Consider the following 17046-nt stretch of genomic DNA (forward strand, 5'->3'; position numbering starts at 1 on the left):
CGATTCCCCCAAGGGCAAATCGAAAAAGCCGCGGGGACATATTTCGGATACAAACCGGCACGGTTTTTGGTTTTTTTTTTTTTACTTGTGCTAGGAAACATTGCTTTTTATCAAATTTCATGATTCTTGGTCAAAGATAATTATCCTATAGATTTTGATTCCCTTGCAAGTGTTAAAATATTCGGTATAAACAGCCGTATCTTTTAATTGCGTTGACTTGGAAACTTAATTGTTTCACAGCTCGGAGGTTTTGTAGACTTGAGTATTTAATATCATTTTCAATTTGAAACCTCCACGGGTTCCTAAGAAAAAGGATCTTGCTAGACAGACAAACGAACGAACAACGAAGTGACCCTATATGTTCATTTCTTCCTTTTAAAATACGGAACCCTAAAAGTATTTTTTTTTTTGGTTACGAAAATTAGTGGAATTGTTTAATTAAATACACAAACTGTTGTATCCCATACTCTTTTTTTAGACCCTTAGTCCCTCTCATTTTATGTATTTGTCAAATACGTATTCTTCCTTCCAAAAACGTGCCCTATGAAAATTTGGTGGGTGCGCTGGACATTTCAACCATAATTAAATCAGAACGCAATACTTCTGACTACTACAATTTATTTTCATTTCCATGAACGCGTTAAATTGTTTCGTCGAATTCAATTATTTAAATTGACGGTGAATACAATTAATATCAATTAAAAAACTAGGGCGTGTTGTTGAAAATATAACCTGGTTATTTAGTTCAGATTTCATACATATTGATTTCTACCAATTTTGTAGCAATTTTTGTGGAATTGCCTTTTTTTACGCGACTTATAAAACCTTATTTGCAAAATATGCTTTTGAAACCGAGTCAAAAAATCAAAAAAACCATTCAGAGTTCGTAAATATTATTTATTGGTTTAAAAAGAGCAAGACTGAAAAAAAAGATCAAGACCAAAACCAATACCAAGACTCAAGTATTTGAGCAATACCAAAACCGACAAAAAAAGACCAAAACCAATACCAAGACTACAAATATTTGAGCAATACCAAAACCGACAAAGAAAGACCAAAACCAATACCAAGACTACAAGTATTTGAGCAATACCAAAACCTTCAAAGAAAGACCAAAACCAATACCAAGATTACAAGTGTTTGAGCAATACCAAAACCGACAAAGAAAGACCAAAACCAATACCAAGATTGTATCAGCGAGATCTAGACCAAGACTAGAAGTATTTAAGCAAAACAAAGATTAAGACCGAATATGCAAGACCAATACCAAGATTGGGACAGTCTTGGTGTTGAACTTGCTTTGCTTATCACTGTTTTGTAGCGATTTTTTCCAACGATATAGGAAATTCAAAAATTTTTTTGAATTTTCTGGCATTGTTTCAATGATGTAAAAATGGCAATTAATTAGGTAATGAGCAACGAAAGTTTCAAGCTTCTACTAAGTGTTTCCGTTCTGTTCCCAAGAAAAAGATCGTTTTTCTAATTTTGAATAAAATCTGTTAATAAACAAAAACACTCGCCGACTTCAAACCAACGTCATTTTTTAGACATTTATATAATGAACAAAAAAACAATAAAGGAATAAATATATGTACATAAATTGTTAAATTAAAAAATGACTACGAATGCCCATTTTCTAAATCTTTGCTTTTTATTACTATTTTACCAAAAATAAAAATACGCAGTAATCAAAAATTACATGTTTTATTGCATATTGCATATAATATTCGTTAACATGACCGGTTTTTTTCCGGTTCACACTATCGAGGGTCTACTGCATCTTGAGAATTTCAAACTTTGTTTAAGAGATTATCAAACTTTAAATCATTAGTAAGTTTACAACATTAAAATTAAATTCTGTATAAAAAAAAATGTTCATTTAAACTAATTAATTTGAATTGTTAACATCCGATCCTATAGAAAACACATTATTATATAATATTTAATGGATACCTTTACATTCAGATTCTCTTGGGATTAAGGGCCTCGCAAGAAGCAATCAAGGTGATATCGATTCAGTCATGAAAAGAAAAATTGCGATCAAGCTTTTGTAAATTATTTATTTAAAGAAACAATTTTGGTAAATGTCTAAATTTAAGAACCTTCGTTCAGGTGGGCAGAAAACGGGTCTAGGGTTATCTTGTAAAGCACCATACGTATGTTTTTAGTTGGGGGCTAACACGTGGAGGTGTAGGGGCTGGAACTGAAAATTGGAAATTGATTATAGTTGTGTATATGAGCTCGCCATTTGTCGAATGTTGTAGATGCGCGGAAATGGAACTGAACAATCATAAAAATAAACAATAAATAGATGATTGAGAATGTCGAAGAACGGATTGGCGTAGATGGACGCCAATGATTCCATTGCGACGGTTAAAAAAGTGAGGATTGTGTTTTTTTATTAGATACACATTCCTGTAAATGAGTGCAAGCCATTGAAGGAAGCATGAGCTAACCTAACCTACCCTATCTTTTACCTAAGAATGTATTTTTATTTGATAGTTACGGTAGGAAAAGTCAACACAAACGAAGTGAGTAATCATACACTTGCTTTTGTTTACAAGAATGTGGACCTTAATAAAATTCCACAGCCTCCACTTTTGTTTAATTCTTCAAGTCTATCGTCACGCTTCTGCCCCTCTGCCCCAACTAACTTTTGTATTCTACGAGGTCATTCTTCCCTCTCCTCCTCCAACTGCTGCCCCCTTTTAACAATTACCGTTTATCCCATTTTCAATTTTCAGTTCCCTATGCACTTGTTCGTTCCCAACTTAAAAAAACATGTATGGTACTGTACAAGATAACATCCATCCGAGCGCTGTTTTCTTCAACTATAGGGTTGTTTTCGGAAAGTCATTTCGTTTTTTCCCGACAGAGAATTTAATTGTATTCTTTTGCACCCAACTTCACATTTATATGCTTTGAGGGCTCATATAGCAAGGCTTGTGTGTGAAAAATTCCAATTAATTCTACGCAGTAGTTTTTGGTTGGTGCCCTTTTAAATATGGAGAGCGATAAGCAGAGAATAACAAAATAACAGTTGTTGTACAACTATAAGGGTAAAAATGCTGTTCAAGCCAGAAAGAAATTGACTGATGTGTATGGAGAAGGTGTGTTGACAGTACGCCAGTGCCAGAACTGGTTCGCTAAATTTCGATCCGGCAATTTTGATGTCGAAGATGCACCACGTTCGGGAAGGCCGGTTGAAGCTGATAAAGACGCGATAAAGGCATTAGTTGATGTGAACCGGCGAATAACAACACGTGAGATCGGATTGAGGTTAAATTTATCAAATTCAACAGTTTATGACCACTTGAAAGGCCTGGGATTATCCTCGAAGCTCGATGTATGGGTTCCCCATGTTCTCACAGAGAGAAATCTGTGTCGCCGCATTGACGTCTGCGATTCGCTTCTCAAACGTCACGAAAATGATCCGTTTTTGAAGCGCATCATCACTGGGGACGAAAAATGGGTTGTATACAACAACGTCAAACGCAAGAGGTCATGGAGCAAAAAAGATGAACCGGCTCAAACCATTTCCAAAGCCGATATTCACCAAAAAAAGGTGATGCTGTCTGTTTGGTGGGATTTTAAAGGAATCGTTTTTTTTTAGCTTTTACCGGATAACACAACGATTAATTCGGAAGTCTACTGTCATCAGCTGGACAAACTGAATGATGCACTTCAACAGAAAAGGTCAGAACTAATCAACAGGAAAGGTGTAGTGTTTCACCAAGACAACGCGAGACCTCACACAAGTTTGGTCACTCGCCAAAAGCTTTTACAGCTTGAATGGGATACAATGCTACACCCACCATATTCTCCAGACCTGGCACCATCGGATTATTATTTGTTCCGGTCACTCCAAAATTTTTTAGACGGTAAAACCTTCACCTCAAATGAGGAGGTCAAAAACCTCCTCGATCAGTTTTTTGCCAGCAAAGACCAAAAATTTTATGAGCGTGGAATTATGCTACTACCAGAAAGATGGCAAAAGGTGTTGGACCAGAACGGTCAATATATAATTTAATAAAGTATTTGTTTATTATACGAAAACTGTCTTTCATTTCCACAAAAAAAAAACGAAATGACTTTCCGAACAACCCTATAGATATTTATTTACTGCAATTTTTTCATAATCGTTACAACAAAAGAAAAATATCTCGCATCTCAACACATTATATCAAAGTTGATATAGGCAGTATTTTGCTAGTTTACTGAATGAACTTTGACCAATAACTTAGAAAAAACACTTTAACATTGTGATTACATATTAGTCCAACACTAGCATAACAACACTGCAATGTGTAATCACCTTTCTTATGATTTTTCTTCTTGAAGAATTATGTGACCAAATACCAAGGACAAAAGTTGGGATATTTGGAGCCCCATGTGTTCGCCTTAGCAGAAGCTGCGTACGCTTCTCTTCAAAGCGACATTCCCGGAAGCGACAACATGAACCAAAGTTTAGTAATAAGTGGAGAAAGTGGGGCCGGGAAAACCGAAAATACACGTTTCATTCTTCAATATCTGTGTTCGGTAACAAGTGGCGTTTCAGCTTGGGTGGAACAGCAAATATTGGAAGCCAACACCATTTTGGAAGCTTTTGGTACGATTAGCAGTTTTCAACATTTTTTTAATGGAAATTTATTACTAGGTAATGTTTGCAGGAAATGCGAAAACTGTTCGAAATGATAACTCCAGTCGATTTGGCAAATTCATGCAAGTTTGTTTCGATTCCCGATGGATGATTGCAGGGTGTATTGTGCAAGATTATTTGTTAGAACAATCTAGAATAACCTTTCAAGGTCCTGGTGAAAGAAACTATCACGTCTTTTATCATTTAGTTGAGGGCGCAAAGGTATTTTTCGATTTTGAAGCTTGGGGTTGCCGTTGTTTCCACATTTTTACGTTTCTAGCACAATAAAGAGTTCCAAAATCAGTTACATTTGAAGGATGCCGGGTTTTATAAATATTTAAATCAATCTAGTTGCGAAAAGATCGAAGGCGAATCTAAAAAGTTGGACAGCCTTCGTTTAGCGTTTAACGTCTTGCAGATTCCTTCTTCTATGTCTTTTGGAATATTTCAAACTCTTTCTGCAATTCTGTGGCTGGGAAATTTAGAATTTCAAGTAAGATAATAATTTTTTCCACATATGAAATCGATCCTTTATTTTTCCGATGTTCGCAATAATTCACCGGATGTTTGTGTCAAAATATAATGATCTAAAATAAGAATCTGGCGTAATTATTTGAAATTGGGGCTTCTAGGAGTAAAAATGGATTAAGATTGGGGAGACACATCTTTGCTTCATATATTAAACCAGGGGATGAAGATGAAAATTAAAAATTGTATATGTGAAGTAACTGTCGATCTGAAAGGATAGAATATGTAGAGGGGAGGGTAGAGATGGCCTTGTAGGACATTAACAAAATATTTTTAGGTGATGCATCGAATAAATAAATTTAGATGATGGAATTATCGGTCGAGTTTTCTCATTTTTTTTGTGTGGGGAAGAGAGGGGAGTTTTGTCCGCCATGGCATAATCCTTTTTCCCTTTTTTATGGGCAGAGGAAAGAACTTTTACCCACCATAACTATATATCTTTTCTCTTTGGTTGATAAGACTAAACCATGACGGGTAAATGTTCCTGCGCTCTCCCTACACAAATAACTGACAATAGATTAGGTTATGGTGGACAAAAGATGCCACCCCCCCCCCTAACACACAAAAGATTAGATTTTGATGAGTAGTGATTTCCCTCTATCCCCTTCGAGAATGAGAAAACCCTACAGAAGGAGAAGATCGTATCATCTGTACTTTAACCATTTATTTATTTATTCGATGTTGTTGGAAGTTAGCAATTGCTAATTTTTAAAACTAAAATTTCCAAAATTAAATTCCGAATTTTTATAGAGACTATACTCACATAGGAAATAATTTTTCCAAAAAACAAGTTCACTTTTGAAATATTTTAATGTCTAACAATAAATTAAAGTAAAATACCGTGTATTGCAAAACAACCAGTAAATCATCACAACAACGGAAAAGTAAAGCTTTGATTTTATATGGAATACCCCCTCATCGCAGTCGTAGGCAATTTTCTCAACATTTTTTTAATCTTATAAAGGATATTGACGGCGAAAAATGTCAATTAACTAACGAAGACAAAGAAATTCTCAGTGTTGTGGCCAGTTTGTTAGGAATGGACGTAATAGATCTCACGCAAGTGGTTCTCAGGAGACAAATAAACGTAAGAGGAAACATCACGGAAATACCATTGAAATTACAGGAAGTAAGTGTATATTGTACTTTTCTCCTCGATCTGTTTGTCGTTTGTACCTACAACAATTGTTTATGTTTAAGGCGAGAGAAAATAGACACGCAATGGCGAAAGCTCTGTATTCTCGAACTTTTGCCTGGCTCATTAACAATATCAACACTTGCACAAATCCTGGACAGGATTCCACGCGCTTCCTTGGTGTCCTCGATATTTTCGGCTTCGAAAATTTTGCCGTTAACTCTTTCGAACAACTCTGCATCAATTACACCAACGAAAAATTACACAAATTTTTTAATCACTACGTCTTTGCCTTGGAACAAGAAATTGTAAGTAAAAGAACCTCGTCCACAAGCATACTCCCCAAAAGCTACAATTCCCATTTGATGAAATCCTTCGATTTTTTTCCTTTCAATTCATAGCTAATTAAAAATTGAAGTAAAGCTATCAAAATTAACCGCAATTACTGCAAGTTATTATAAAGCTTAAAATTGGATTGATATTTTCTTTTGTAACAAGGATACAACTCCTTTTTGCAGCAAAAAAACATGTTCTGTTTTGGTAGATACTTTAATCTTTTATTACCAATCAGATTAAAAAAATCTCGATAAGAAATATGATACAATGCCTTAAAAATTTATAAAGTATCGAACGGCGTAAGAATTATATTTATTGTATGGTGATTTTGATGACATGATGTGTCAATAAGTGATAATATTTTTTCTTCTAGTACGAACAAGAATTTATAAAATTTAGTCACATAACATTCACCGATAATACATTATGCTTGGAATTGTTAGAAAAACCTCCTAGGTGTATTTTACGGTTATTATCTGAGCAGTGCCATTTACCAAAGGGTTGTGATGCTTCATTTATTTCAAATTTACACGGTGAATTTGAAAATCACGAACGATATGTTAAAGGTAACGAAAATAATAATAATCATAAATTTAATAATAATATCTCTCTCATTGAAACGCAATATTTTTTAAGGTGAAGATAGAAGAAAGTGGGAAACTGAGTTCGGTATAAGCCACTACGCCGGTTTGGTGACTTACAATGTTAAGGGTTTTGTAGATAAGAACAGGGACGTACAACAAGATGTATTTTTCGATGTAATCTCAAAAAGTAGTAACGAATTTGTCCAAGAATTAGCCAAGTATCAGGATTTGGGAGGATCTACAACCTTTAGGACAGTTGGTATGTTAATAAAAAGAAAATTTAACCTTTTCTTGTAGAATTCTATATGAATATTATTTTTTTTCTTTAAAATAAGCTAACTTTTATTTTGTTTGGAAAATTTTGTCTATATTCTTAATTTTTTGGATAACGATGGCTATTTTTTTTCTGAAAAAGATACTAACTGTTCCATTTTTTTTATAATTAATTTATTTATTTATTTTATTTCATAAGGAGAACAAACCCATTTGACAAATATAATAACATCAAAATATTTGCACTAGTACATACAGGGAACGTATAATACTACTTCAGAGTTAAGAAGTTGTTTCTCATATAGTCACTAAATTTATCAATAAAACAATTAAATAAACTAAATATTGACTAGTTTTATTTTTGTCTTTTTATTGATGTTCCCATTATAGCTTCAGGTACTTCAACCGTGTCGAGGGGAACCAGCAAAGGGAAGCCTACAGTATCAGACACTTTCAGGCATCAACTACAGGCTTTGGTAGACGTCCTCCAATCAACCACTCCATGGTATGTGAGATGCATTAAACCAAACGCTCATAAACAACCCGATCAGTACGATGATTCCCTGGTACTTGATCAACTGAAATATCTGGGCATGTTAGACATTATTCGTATCAGAAAAGATGGTTACCCTATCCATATGGCCTTCACAGATTTCATAAATCGTTACCACTTCCTCTCCAAAGAGCGTATGCATACAGATACAGATCCTAGAAATGCTTGCAACAATCTTCTTGAATGCTACAACGTACCAAGAAACGAATGGCAAATTGGTATCACGAAAGTCTTCCTCAGAAATCACGTATACGAACCCTTAGAAGACCAGAGGAATAAACTTATCAATACCTCGGTGATAACGATACAGAAATGTTACAAGAAGTATGTCAAAAGGAAAGAGTATTTGAAGATAAGAGGAGCAGTGCTGAAGATACAGCACGCTTATAAGGGATGGAAGTTGAGAATAAAGTTCCTAAGGATGCGAAGGGCTGCCGTAGTAATACAGAGTAATTTGAGAGGTATGTTTGCCAGAGAAGTAGCCGCAGCTTTAAGGGAAATGAGGAGGGTCGAAGAAGAAATGAGGAAACGAGAAAAGGCCGAAAAGGAGAGACTTCAAAAAGAAGCCGAAATGGCTGAAGAAGAACAGAAAAAACTTGAACTAGAACAATGCGAACAGTAAGTACCTACATATTTAAAATTAAGAATATTCTATTATTAATCCTTGGAAGATGAAGCAAGCATTTATTTTTACTCCGATATTAAAAATTTGACATTCATACTTTTTAGCTTTTTTCACATTATTTTAACAAACGAGCCCTTGTTTCAAGAAGAAGCGTTCTATGTGTCAAGTCCAAAGTGTATTTGAACTTTGTCCTTAATTTTTATTTTAGAGCTGCTCGAAGAGAAATTGCAGCCCTCACCCAGATTGCCGAGCAGCTTAAACCACGTCTTGTAGAGCCAACCTCCGAAGCGGTTGATTTGGACAATTTATTTGCCTTCCTGTCTGAAGTTCAGCCCCCTAAAGAACGCAGCAACATTATCGACGAAATAGGGGAGAAAATGAACGAATTAGTTGAAGATTTGGACATTGAATTGGAAACTGTCATCCAACAGGAACTTGAAGGTTTAGCTCAAGAACAACAGCAACGCTCACAGACCCCTCAACCACCTAAACTAGGTCTTCCAACGCTACCTGAACCCACAGAACCTCCGCCTCCCCCACCCGCAACTACTTCTCCACCAACAACCACAACAACAACGACAGAAGTTCAAGTGCAGACTCAACAACCGGAAAAAGGGATCGACGAACCCATATACGAAGCTGTTTTACCAAGGGATGAAAGTACTTGTGTGTCTCCGCCTCCTTTGCCGGCACCCCCTAAGTTACCTGTTGCTGCAGATACACCTGTTCAAAGTCCTCCAGTATCGCGTTGCAGTAGCACAGGGGTAAGTTTGTTTTTTCTATTGTTTATTTTGTCAGTATGTTTGTGACTTGATTATTTTATATTTATTACTAGCCGCAGTCTTGGCAGCAGGACCTCGACAGTTTCAATTCTGAAAAAGAGCAGAGGCGCAAACATCGGATAGAGAAGAAAATACAAGAATTTAACGAATCCAAAGAAAAAGAGAATAAAGTGGAAGAAACGTACCACGACATGGTTGAATTTGCTCAAAATTATTTCAATTCCCACGAGCGTAGCCCTGAAGGTACTATCATGGCCACGCTTACCAGGAAACGGCAAATTTCGGAAATGATCCCTAAATACGAAATGGTCACCTATTATAAAGGGAATAGCATACCTAATTCCCATATTCATATGTACGACCCTGATAATGTTAACATAGCTTGCAGTCTCTTTAGAGTGAGTTTCCTTTCCATATATAAAATATAAAACTGTTAACTGTGCTACTCTTTTCCAGGATCTTTGCAAGTATTCTAGGGGAGAATTCAATGCAGATCGCGAAACAATGATAATTCAAAACATAATAAGCAACGCTTTAGAGCGTGAAGAATTGAGAGATGAAGTTTTAATACAATGCGTTCGTCAAATAACGAACAATCCCAACCCCGAATGGGCGGAAAGAATTTGGCTGTTGCTCTGCCTTTGTGTTGTTGCGTTTCAACCCTCGAAGCTTCTGCATCGTTATTTTATTTCATTTTTAAAGAAGAATTTTGAAAAGGGTGGTCGAGTGACGCAATTTGTGCAATGGTGCTTAGATAACTGCAACAACACGAGGGCCAAAGTCCGAGAATTTCCACCATCTTCCGTCGAAATAGCAGTGAGAATTGTAACATGTAAGAAATTCGTTTCACACCCTTTAAAAATTTTTTTATTTTACAGGCCATGAAAAGACTGGGTACCATAGTTTGTAGATTTTTCTTTTTGGATGGTAGAACTAAAGCTATAGATGTCCATCCAACTGACACTGCTGGAGATGCTGCAAAAAAGCTCGCTGACAGACTAGGTTTACGTACCCTTGATGGATGGGCCATATACCAGAACCGACCAGATGGGGAAGAACACGTTAGGTCACACTACTATCTGTACGACGTTATAGCCTCTTGGGAACAACAGTAGGTGCTTATTAATAAATAAAATAACTGTTATTTTATTTCCTTTTCAATAGGCAACAAAATAAATTCCCTGTGACAAGTTTCTCGACCATTGGTCGTAGAAGTGGAACCGCGTTAAGTGGGGGAGACAATAAATTTATATTTAAAAGACGTCTCTTTAAAACCAACAAGGAATTAAGTCAGGACCCTGTCGAAGTTAATCTTTTATATGCCCAGGCTGTACATAGTGTAGTTAAGGTAACTATTTATTTACATTTAAAATTACATTTGCTACGCTAATAACAACCAATTTAAATTTTAGTGTGACGATTTCCCTGTAACAGAAAAAGTTGCCCTCCAATTGGCTGGCCTCCAAGCTCAGGTAGCATTAGGCGATCCAAAAGACAATAACAAACCCGAATATTACACGGACGTAGAAACCTATCTTCCGTATAGGATCAGTAGGACACGTGGAGATGACGTCTGGGTACCGATTCTAGCACAAGCGCACAAGCAATATGGCGCTGGTCGATCCGAATTGACTGCAAAAGCCCTCTACTTATCCTGCGTGATGCAGTATCCTCTTTATGGAACAACAATGTACCCCGTCACTTACAGAGGCTACTGGTCATATGGCAATTCTTTGGTCTTAGGTATTAACAATGAAGGAATAATGTTCATAAAGCCTGATGACAAATTTGTACTAAACGAATATCGTTATCAAGAAGTGGAAAGCATACTTATAGATCCTAGCGATAGTTTTATAACGATAACTTTCCAAAGGCATCTGAATGAAAGCCACCACAAGTGTTTTGTGTTCGAAACGTCGCAGAAGAATGAAATTGGATCTCTTATAGCCAGCTACTATCCTTCACTTTCCTGCTGGGTCACCGAAAACGAATCTAATAAAAAAGTGAAAGGTAAAATAAATAATTGTGTTGAAAGGATTACATAATTTGAATCAATTTCTCGTTTTAGGGATTACTAACGAAGATCGTATTCGTCTGTATCACAATTTGGTAAACTGCAGACGGCAATTGATTGACCAGGAGGTGCTCAGAAAACCTGCCGATTCTTCTGGTAACTTTTTAAGGAATACCTTGAGACGTTTGAGCAAGCACAAACTTGACAAACTGAGACAAGAACACGGCGGAGATAGCGGAGAAACGTACAAAGGTTTCCATTACACTTTTTGGGCATTTAGCAGACAACCTTTGACCCAAACTATTAGCAGATTACCTGAACCTGAAGAACAGATCATGTTACAAATATTCCAAGTTATTTTAACATACGCAGGACTGGGACAAAACGGTAGAATAATTAATTTTTCTCATTTAATCTTATCCAATATTATTTTTGTTTTTTTTTTTTTTTTTTAGGAGAAACGATTCGTAGGGCAGAAGATGAGCACGTTTCTCTCTTGCAGAATATCTTGGAACGTTGTATGCGCAAAGAATCTCTTATTTGTGAACTTTATCTCCAACTCATTAAGCAAACGACTGACCATCCCGATCCTAATTCGCGAGTCAACCTCCGACATTGGGCATTGCTTTCTTTGGCTTGTTCTGTTGTGCTGCCACCCAATAAAGCCATAAGAAGATACCTTATAGCTCATCTGAAACGTTGTGCATCCGATTTTGTAACCGAAGAAGGTAAATACGCAAGATTTGCCGAGAAATGCCTGTACAAGACCCAAGGGACAAGAAGGAGACAATGGGCCCCATCAAGAGAAGAGATAATTTGTACAATAATCAGAAGACCTATTTATGCCCGGTTTCATTTCATGGATGGACAGTATCATTCTGTTGAATTCCATCCTTCATCGACTGCTCAAGAGGTGCTTGAACTGATTAAGGAGAAAATTGGGCTGGGACCAGATGCCAAAGGTAACGTTTTTTTTTTTTTCATTTGTATTTTTAAACTTCAGGATGTAATTATTGTCTTTTAGGATACGCTATTTATGAAGTCCTCGGAAATACTGAAAGAAGTTTATCGGCCGAAGAGAAAGTAGCCGATGTAATGGCAAAATGGGAGAGGTACCGTATAGCAACGGTGGGAAATATGAACGGCACTAGTACAACGAAAAGGACAAGGCCCCAATTCCACTTCTTTTTATTCAAAAAGCACCTTTTCATGGATAAATTTATAAAACTGCAGGATCCTGTTGAAAAGGAACTACTCTACCATCAAGTTCTTCACGATTTAAGATCGGATCGATTTCCAGTCACTGACAAGGAAGCGGTAAGAGTTTATAGTTACCTTTAACTTTAATTAAAATGTGAAATATATCGCATCTTTTGCAGATGATGCTTACAGCATTACAAGCGCAATTAGAACTTGGAGATTGCGACAACTTGGCTCCAGACTATCGACCAATAGCTTCACACTGCCTACCCGCACGATTAGTTCCTAGTGTACCACAAGAGGGTGTTATAATGCACCATCAATCGCTCAGGGGAATGACACCGTCTGAAGCTAAGCAGGCGTTCTTAAACCTTATACAGAGCTGGCCACTTCACAAAGCCACAATCTTTGACGTAATGGTACTAAAACTAAACCAAAAAAGTCCGAATACAAACTTATTAACTATAATTCTGTTTCTTTCCTTTATAGCAATCATTTACTTCCAATTGGCCTAGAGTTCTATGGTTAGCAGTAGACCAAAAGGGTCTTCATCTACTGGAGCACAGATCTCGAAATGCTCTTTGCACTTATGATTACGGTAGCATTCTTAGCTATTCGCCTGCCCTGAATTGTCTTATGATCATAACGGGAAGCGACCGAAAGCAGAGCAAAGTTATTTTAACCACAGCTCAAGCATTCCAAATCGCTACCCTTATCAGAGAATACATGGAAGTGTTACAAGAAACATGTGAAAGTAAACAAGTCCAAACAACCCGAAGTAGACCGACGAGTGCTCTTCATCAAGCTCCTCCTCTGGTGCCTCCACAGCCCAGCTAGAAGAGGGTTACCTTCGCAGACCAAGTTAAAGGTGCACTAGTTTGAGGGACTAAAACTAAAAAAGTTAAAATAATTTGTGGTGTTCGTCTTCTGCATCTGTTTAAATGAGGATGAATTTAAGGTAAGTGTTGAAAATTATTTTTTAATGAGCCCACAAGTAAGAATTAAAAAAGCATTAATGTTTTAAAAATAAGTAAATTTACACTAATGGGAATTGAAAATATTAATGTTCATTTTATTATATTAGTTAGGAAATAATCCTGCATAGTAAAAATTTTCTTTTGATATTAATATCTTGATGATTATCTGGTTTTATTAATTTTTTTATACATCTTATACGTCTTATACTGAAAACTTAAAGTAATCTGATAGCAGAATTAATTACTTAATAAATTGTTAAAGTAGGTGCTTGATAAAAATAAATAAATGTTTGAACACTGTTGACGAGGATGAACACTAGTATTAGTGCATGTGGTGTCCTGATTAAAATAGTGCTCCTTGTTCTGCGAAGTGTTATAGGATATTGTTGTAAACCTGTTCTCTTTTTTTTTTAATATACCCAAAATTTAGTTAGCAAACTGAACAATGTTATTATGGACCACATTAATTAACTAATTAAGAAATAAGTTAAAACTTATTTTCTTTTNACGAAAACTGTCTTTCATTTCCACAAAAAAAAAACGAAATGACTTTCCGAACAACCCTATAGATATTTATTTACTGCAATTTTTTCATAATCGTTACAACAAAAGAAAAATATCTCGCATCTCAACACATTATATCAAAGTTGATATAGGCAGTATTTTGCTAGTTTACTGAATGAACTTTGACCAATAACTTAGAAAAAACACTTTAACATTGTGATTACATATTAGTCCAACACTAGCATAACAACACTGCAATGTGTAATCACCTTTCTTATGATTTTTCTTCTTGAAGAATTATGTGACCAAATACCAAGGACAAAAGTTGGGATATTTGGAGCCCCATGTGTTCGCCTTAGCAGAAGCTGCGTACGCTTCTCTTCAAAGCGACATTCCCGGAAGCGACAACATGAACCAAAGTTTAGTAATAAGTGGAGAAAGTGGGGCCGGGAAAACCGAAAATACACGTTTCATTCTTCAATATCTGTGTTCGGTAACAAGTGGCGTTTCAGCTTGGGTGGAACAGCAAATATTGGAAGCCAACACCATTTTGGAAGCTTTTGGTACGATTAGCAGTTTTCAACATTTTTTTAATGGAAATTTATTACTAGGTAATGTTTGCAGGAAATGCGAAAACTGTTCGAAATGATAACTCCAGTCGATTTGGCAAATTCATGCAAGTTTGTTTCGATTCCCGATGGATGATTGCAGGGTGTATTGTGCAAGATTATTTGTTAGAACAATCTAGAATAACCTTTCAAGGTCCTGGTGAAAGAAACTATCACGTCTTTTATCATTTAGTTGAGGGCGCAAAGGTATTTTTCGATTTTGAAGCTTGGGGTTGCCGTTGTTTCCACATTTTTACGTTTCTAGCACAATAAAGAGTTCCAAAATCAGTTACATTTGAAGGATGCCGGGTTTTATAAATATTTAAATCAATCTAGTTGCGAAAAGATCGAAGGCGAATCTAAAAAGTTGGACAGCCTTCGTTTAGCGTTTAACGTCTTGCAGATTCCTTCTTCTATGTCTTTTGGAATATTTCAAACTCTTTCTGCAATTCTGTGGCTGGGAAATTTAGAATTTCAAGTAAGATAATAATTTTTTCCACATATGAAATCGATCCTTTATTTTTCCGATGTTCGCAATAATTCACCGGATGTTTGTGTCAAAATATAATGATCTAAAATAAGAATCTGGCGTAATTATTTGAAATTGGGGCTTCTAGGAGTAAAAATGGATTAAGATTGGGGAGACACATCTTTGCTTCATATATTAAACCAGGGGATGAAGATGAAAATTAAAAATTGTATATGTGAAGTAACTGTCGATCTGAAAGGATAGAATATGTAGAGGGGAGGGTAGAGATGGCCTTGTAGGACATTAACAAAATATTTTTAGGTGATGCATCGAATAAATAAATTTAGATGATGGAATTATCGGTCGAGTTTTCTCATTTTTTTTGTGTGGGGAAGAGAGGGGAGTTTTGTCCGCCATGGCATAATCCTTTTTCCCTTTTTTATGGGCAGAGGAAAGAACTTTTACCCACCATAACTATATATCTTTTCTCTTTGGTTGATAAGACTAAACCATGACGGGTAAATGTTCCTGCGCTCTCCCTACACAAATAACTGACAATAGATTAGGTTATGGTGGACAAAAGATGCCACCCCCCCCCCTAACACACAAAAGATTAGATTTTGATGAGTAGTGATTTCCCTCTATCCCCTTCGAGAATGAGAAAACCCTACAGAAGGAGAAGATCGTATCATCTGTACTTTAACCATTTATTTATTTATTCGATGTTGTTGGAAGTTAGCAATTGCTAATTTTTAAAACTAAAATTTCCAAAATTAAATTCCGAATTTTTATAGAGACTATACTCACATAGGAAATAATTTTTCCAAAAAACAAGTTCACTTTTGAAATATTTTAATGTCTAACAATAAATTAAAGTAAAATACCGTGTATTGCAAAACAACCAGTAAATCATCACAACAACGGAAAAGTAAAGCTTTGATTTTATATGGAATACCCCCTCATCGCAGTCGTAGGCAATTTTCTCAACATTTTTTTAATCTTATAAAGGATATTGACGGCGAAAAATGTCAATTAACTAACGAAGACAAAGAAATTCTCAGTGTTGTGGCCAGTTTGTTAGGAATGGACGTAATAGATCTCACGCAAGTGGTTCTCAGGAGACAAATAAACGTAAGAGGAAACATCACGGAAATACCATTGAAATTACAGGAAGTAAGTGTATATTGTACTTTTCTCCTCGATCTGTTTGTCGTTTGTACCTACAACAATTGTTTATGTTTAAGGCGAGAGAAAATAGACACGCAATGGCGAAAGCTCTGTATTCTCGAACTTTTGCCTGGCTCATTAACAATATCAACACTTGCACAAATCCTGGACAGGATTCCACGCGCTTCCTTGGTGTCCTCGATATTTTCGGCTTCGAAAATTTTGCCGTTAACTCTTTCGAACAACTCTGCATCAATTACACCAACGAAAAATTACACAAATTTTTTAATCACTACGTCTTTGCCTTGGAACAAGAAATTGTAAGTAAAAGAACCTCGTCCACAAGCATACTCCCCAAAAGCTACAATTCCCATTTGATGAAATCCTTCGATTTTTTTCCTTTCAATTCATAGCTAATTAAAAATTGAAGTAAAGCTATCAAAATTAACCGCAATTACTGCAAGTTATTATAAAGCTTAAAATTGGATTGATATTTTCTTTTGTAACAAGGATACAACTCCTTTTTGCAGCAAAAAAACATGTTCTGTTTTGGTAGATACTTTAATCTTTTATTACCAATCAGATTAAAAAAATCTCGATAAGAAATATGATACAATGCCTTAAAAATTTATAAAGTATCGAACGGCGTAAG

General features: G+C 35.9%; 2 protein-coding genes across 2 annotated transcripts in view; both read left to right on the plus strand.

Moving 5' to 3' along the window:
• LOC108742558 (myosin-I heavy chain) overlaps positions 1 to 13710 on the plus strand; it is a 52379-nt gene extending 38669 nt beyond the window's left edge. Inside the window, exons 3-21 of the mRNA XM_025974472.1 lie at positions 4342 to 4609; positions 4671 to 4861; positions 4920 to 5132; positions 6132 to 6296; positions 6368 to 6610; positions 7012 to 7204; positions 7275 to 7481; positions 7886 to 8666; positions 8882 to 9437; positions 9509 to 9853; positions 9912 to 10271; positions 10334 to 10566; positions 10620 to 10803; positions 10868 to 11465; positions 11524 to 11856; positions 11925 to 12431; positions 12494 to 12786; positions 12849 to 13088; positions 13159 to 13710. Coding sequence (XP_025830257.1) covers positions 4342 to 4609; positions 4671 to 4861; positions 4920 to 5132; positions 6132 to 6296; positions 6368 to 6610; positions 7012 to 7204; positions 7275 to 7481; positions 7886 to 8666; positions 8882 to 9437; positions 9509 to 9853; positions 9912 to 10271; positions 10334 to 10566; positions 10620 to 10803; positions 10868 to 11465; positions 11524 to 11856; positions 11925 to 12431; positions 12494 to 12786; positions 12849 to 13088; positions 13159 to 13506 — 6258 coding nt within the window. The 3' untranslated portion in view covers positions 13507 to 13710. The remainder of the gene's footprint in view (positions 1 to 4341; positions 4610 to 4670; positions 4862 to 4919; positions 5133 to 6131; positions 6297 to 6367; positions 6611 to 7011; positions 7205 to 7274; positions 7482 to 7885; positions 8667 to 8881; positions 9438 to 9508; positions 9854 to 9911; positions 10272 to 10333; positions 10567 to 10619; positions 10804 to 10867; positions 11466 to 11523; positions 11857 to 11924; positions 12432 to 12493; positions 12787 to 12848; positions 13089 to 13158) is intronic.
• A 728-nt stretch (positions 13711 to 14438) lies between these two features.
• On the plus strand, positions 14439 to 16934 carry LOC108742559 (unconventional myosin-VIIa-like). Its single transcript, XM_018477815.2, has 5 exons — positions 14439 to 14713; positions 14775 to 14965; positions 15024 to 15236; positions 16236 to 16400; positions 16472 to 16934. Exons 1-5 carry the CDS (start codon positions 14560 to 14562, stop codon positions 16805 to 16807), a joined length of 1059 nt encoding a protein of 352 aa, XP_018333317.2. The 5' UTR covers positions 14439 to 14559; the 3' UTR covers positions 16808 to 16934.
• Positions 16935 to 17046: the final 112 nt, after the last annotated feature.

Source organism: Agrilus planipennis, unplaced genomic scaffold (assembly GCF_000699045.2).
Source record: "Agrilus planipennis isolate EAB-ADULT unplaced genomic scaffold, Apla_2.0 scaffold44, whole genome shotgun sequence".
Classification (NCBI taxonomy): domain Eukaryota; kingdom Metazoa; phylum Arthropoda; class Insecta; order Coleoptera; family Buprestidae; genus Agrilus; species Agrilus planipennis.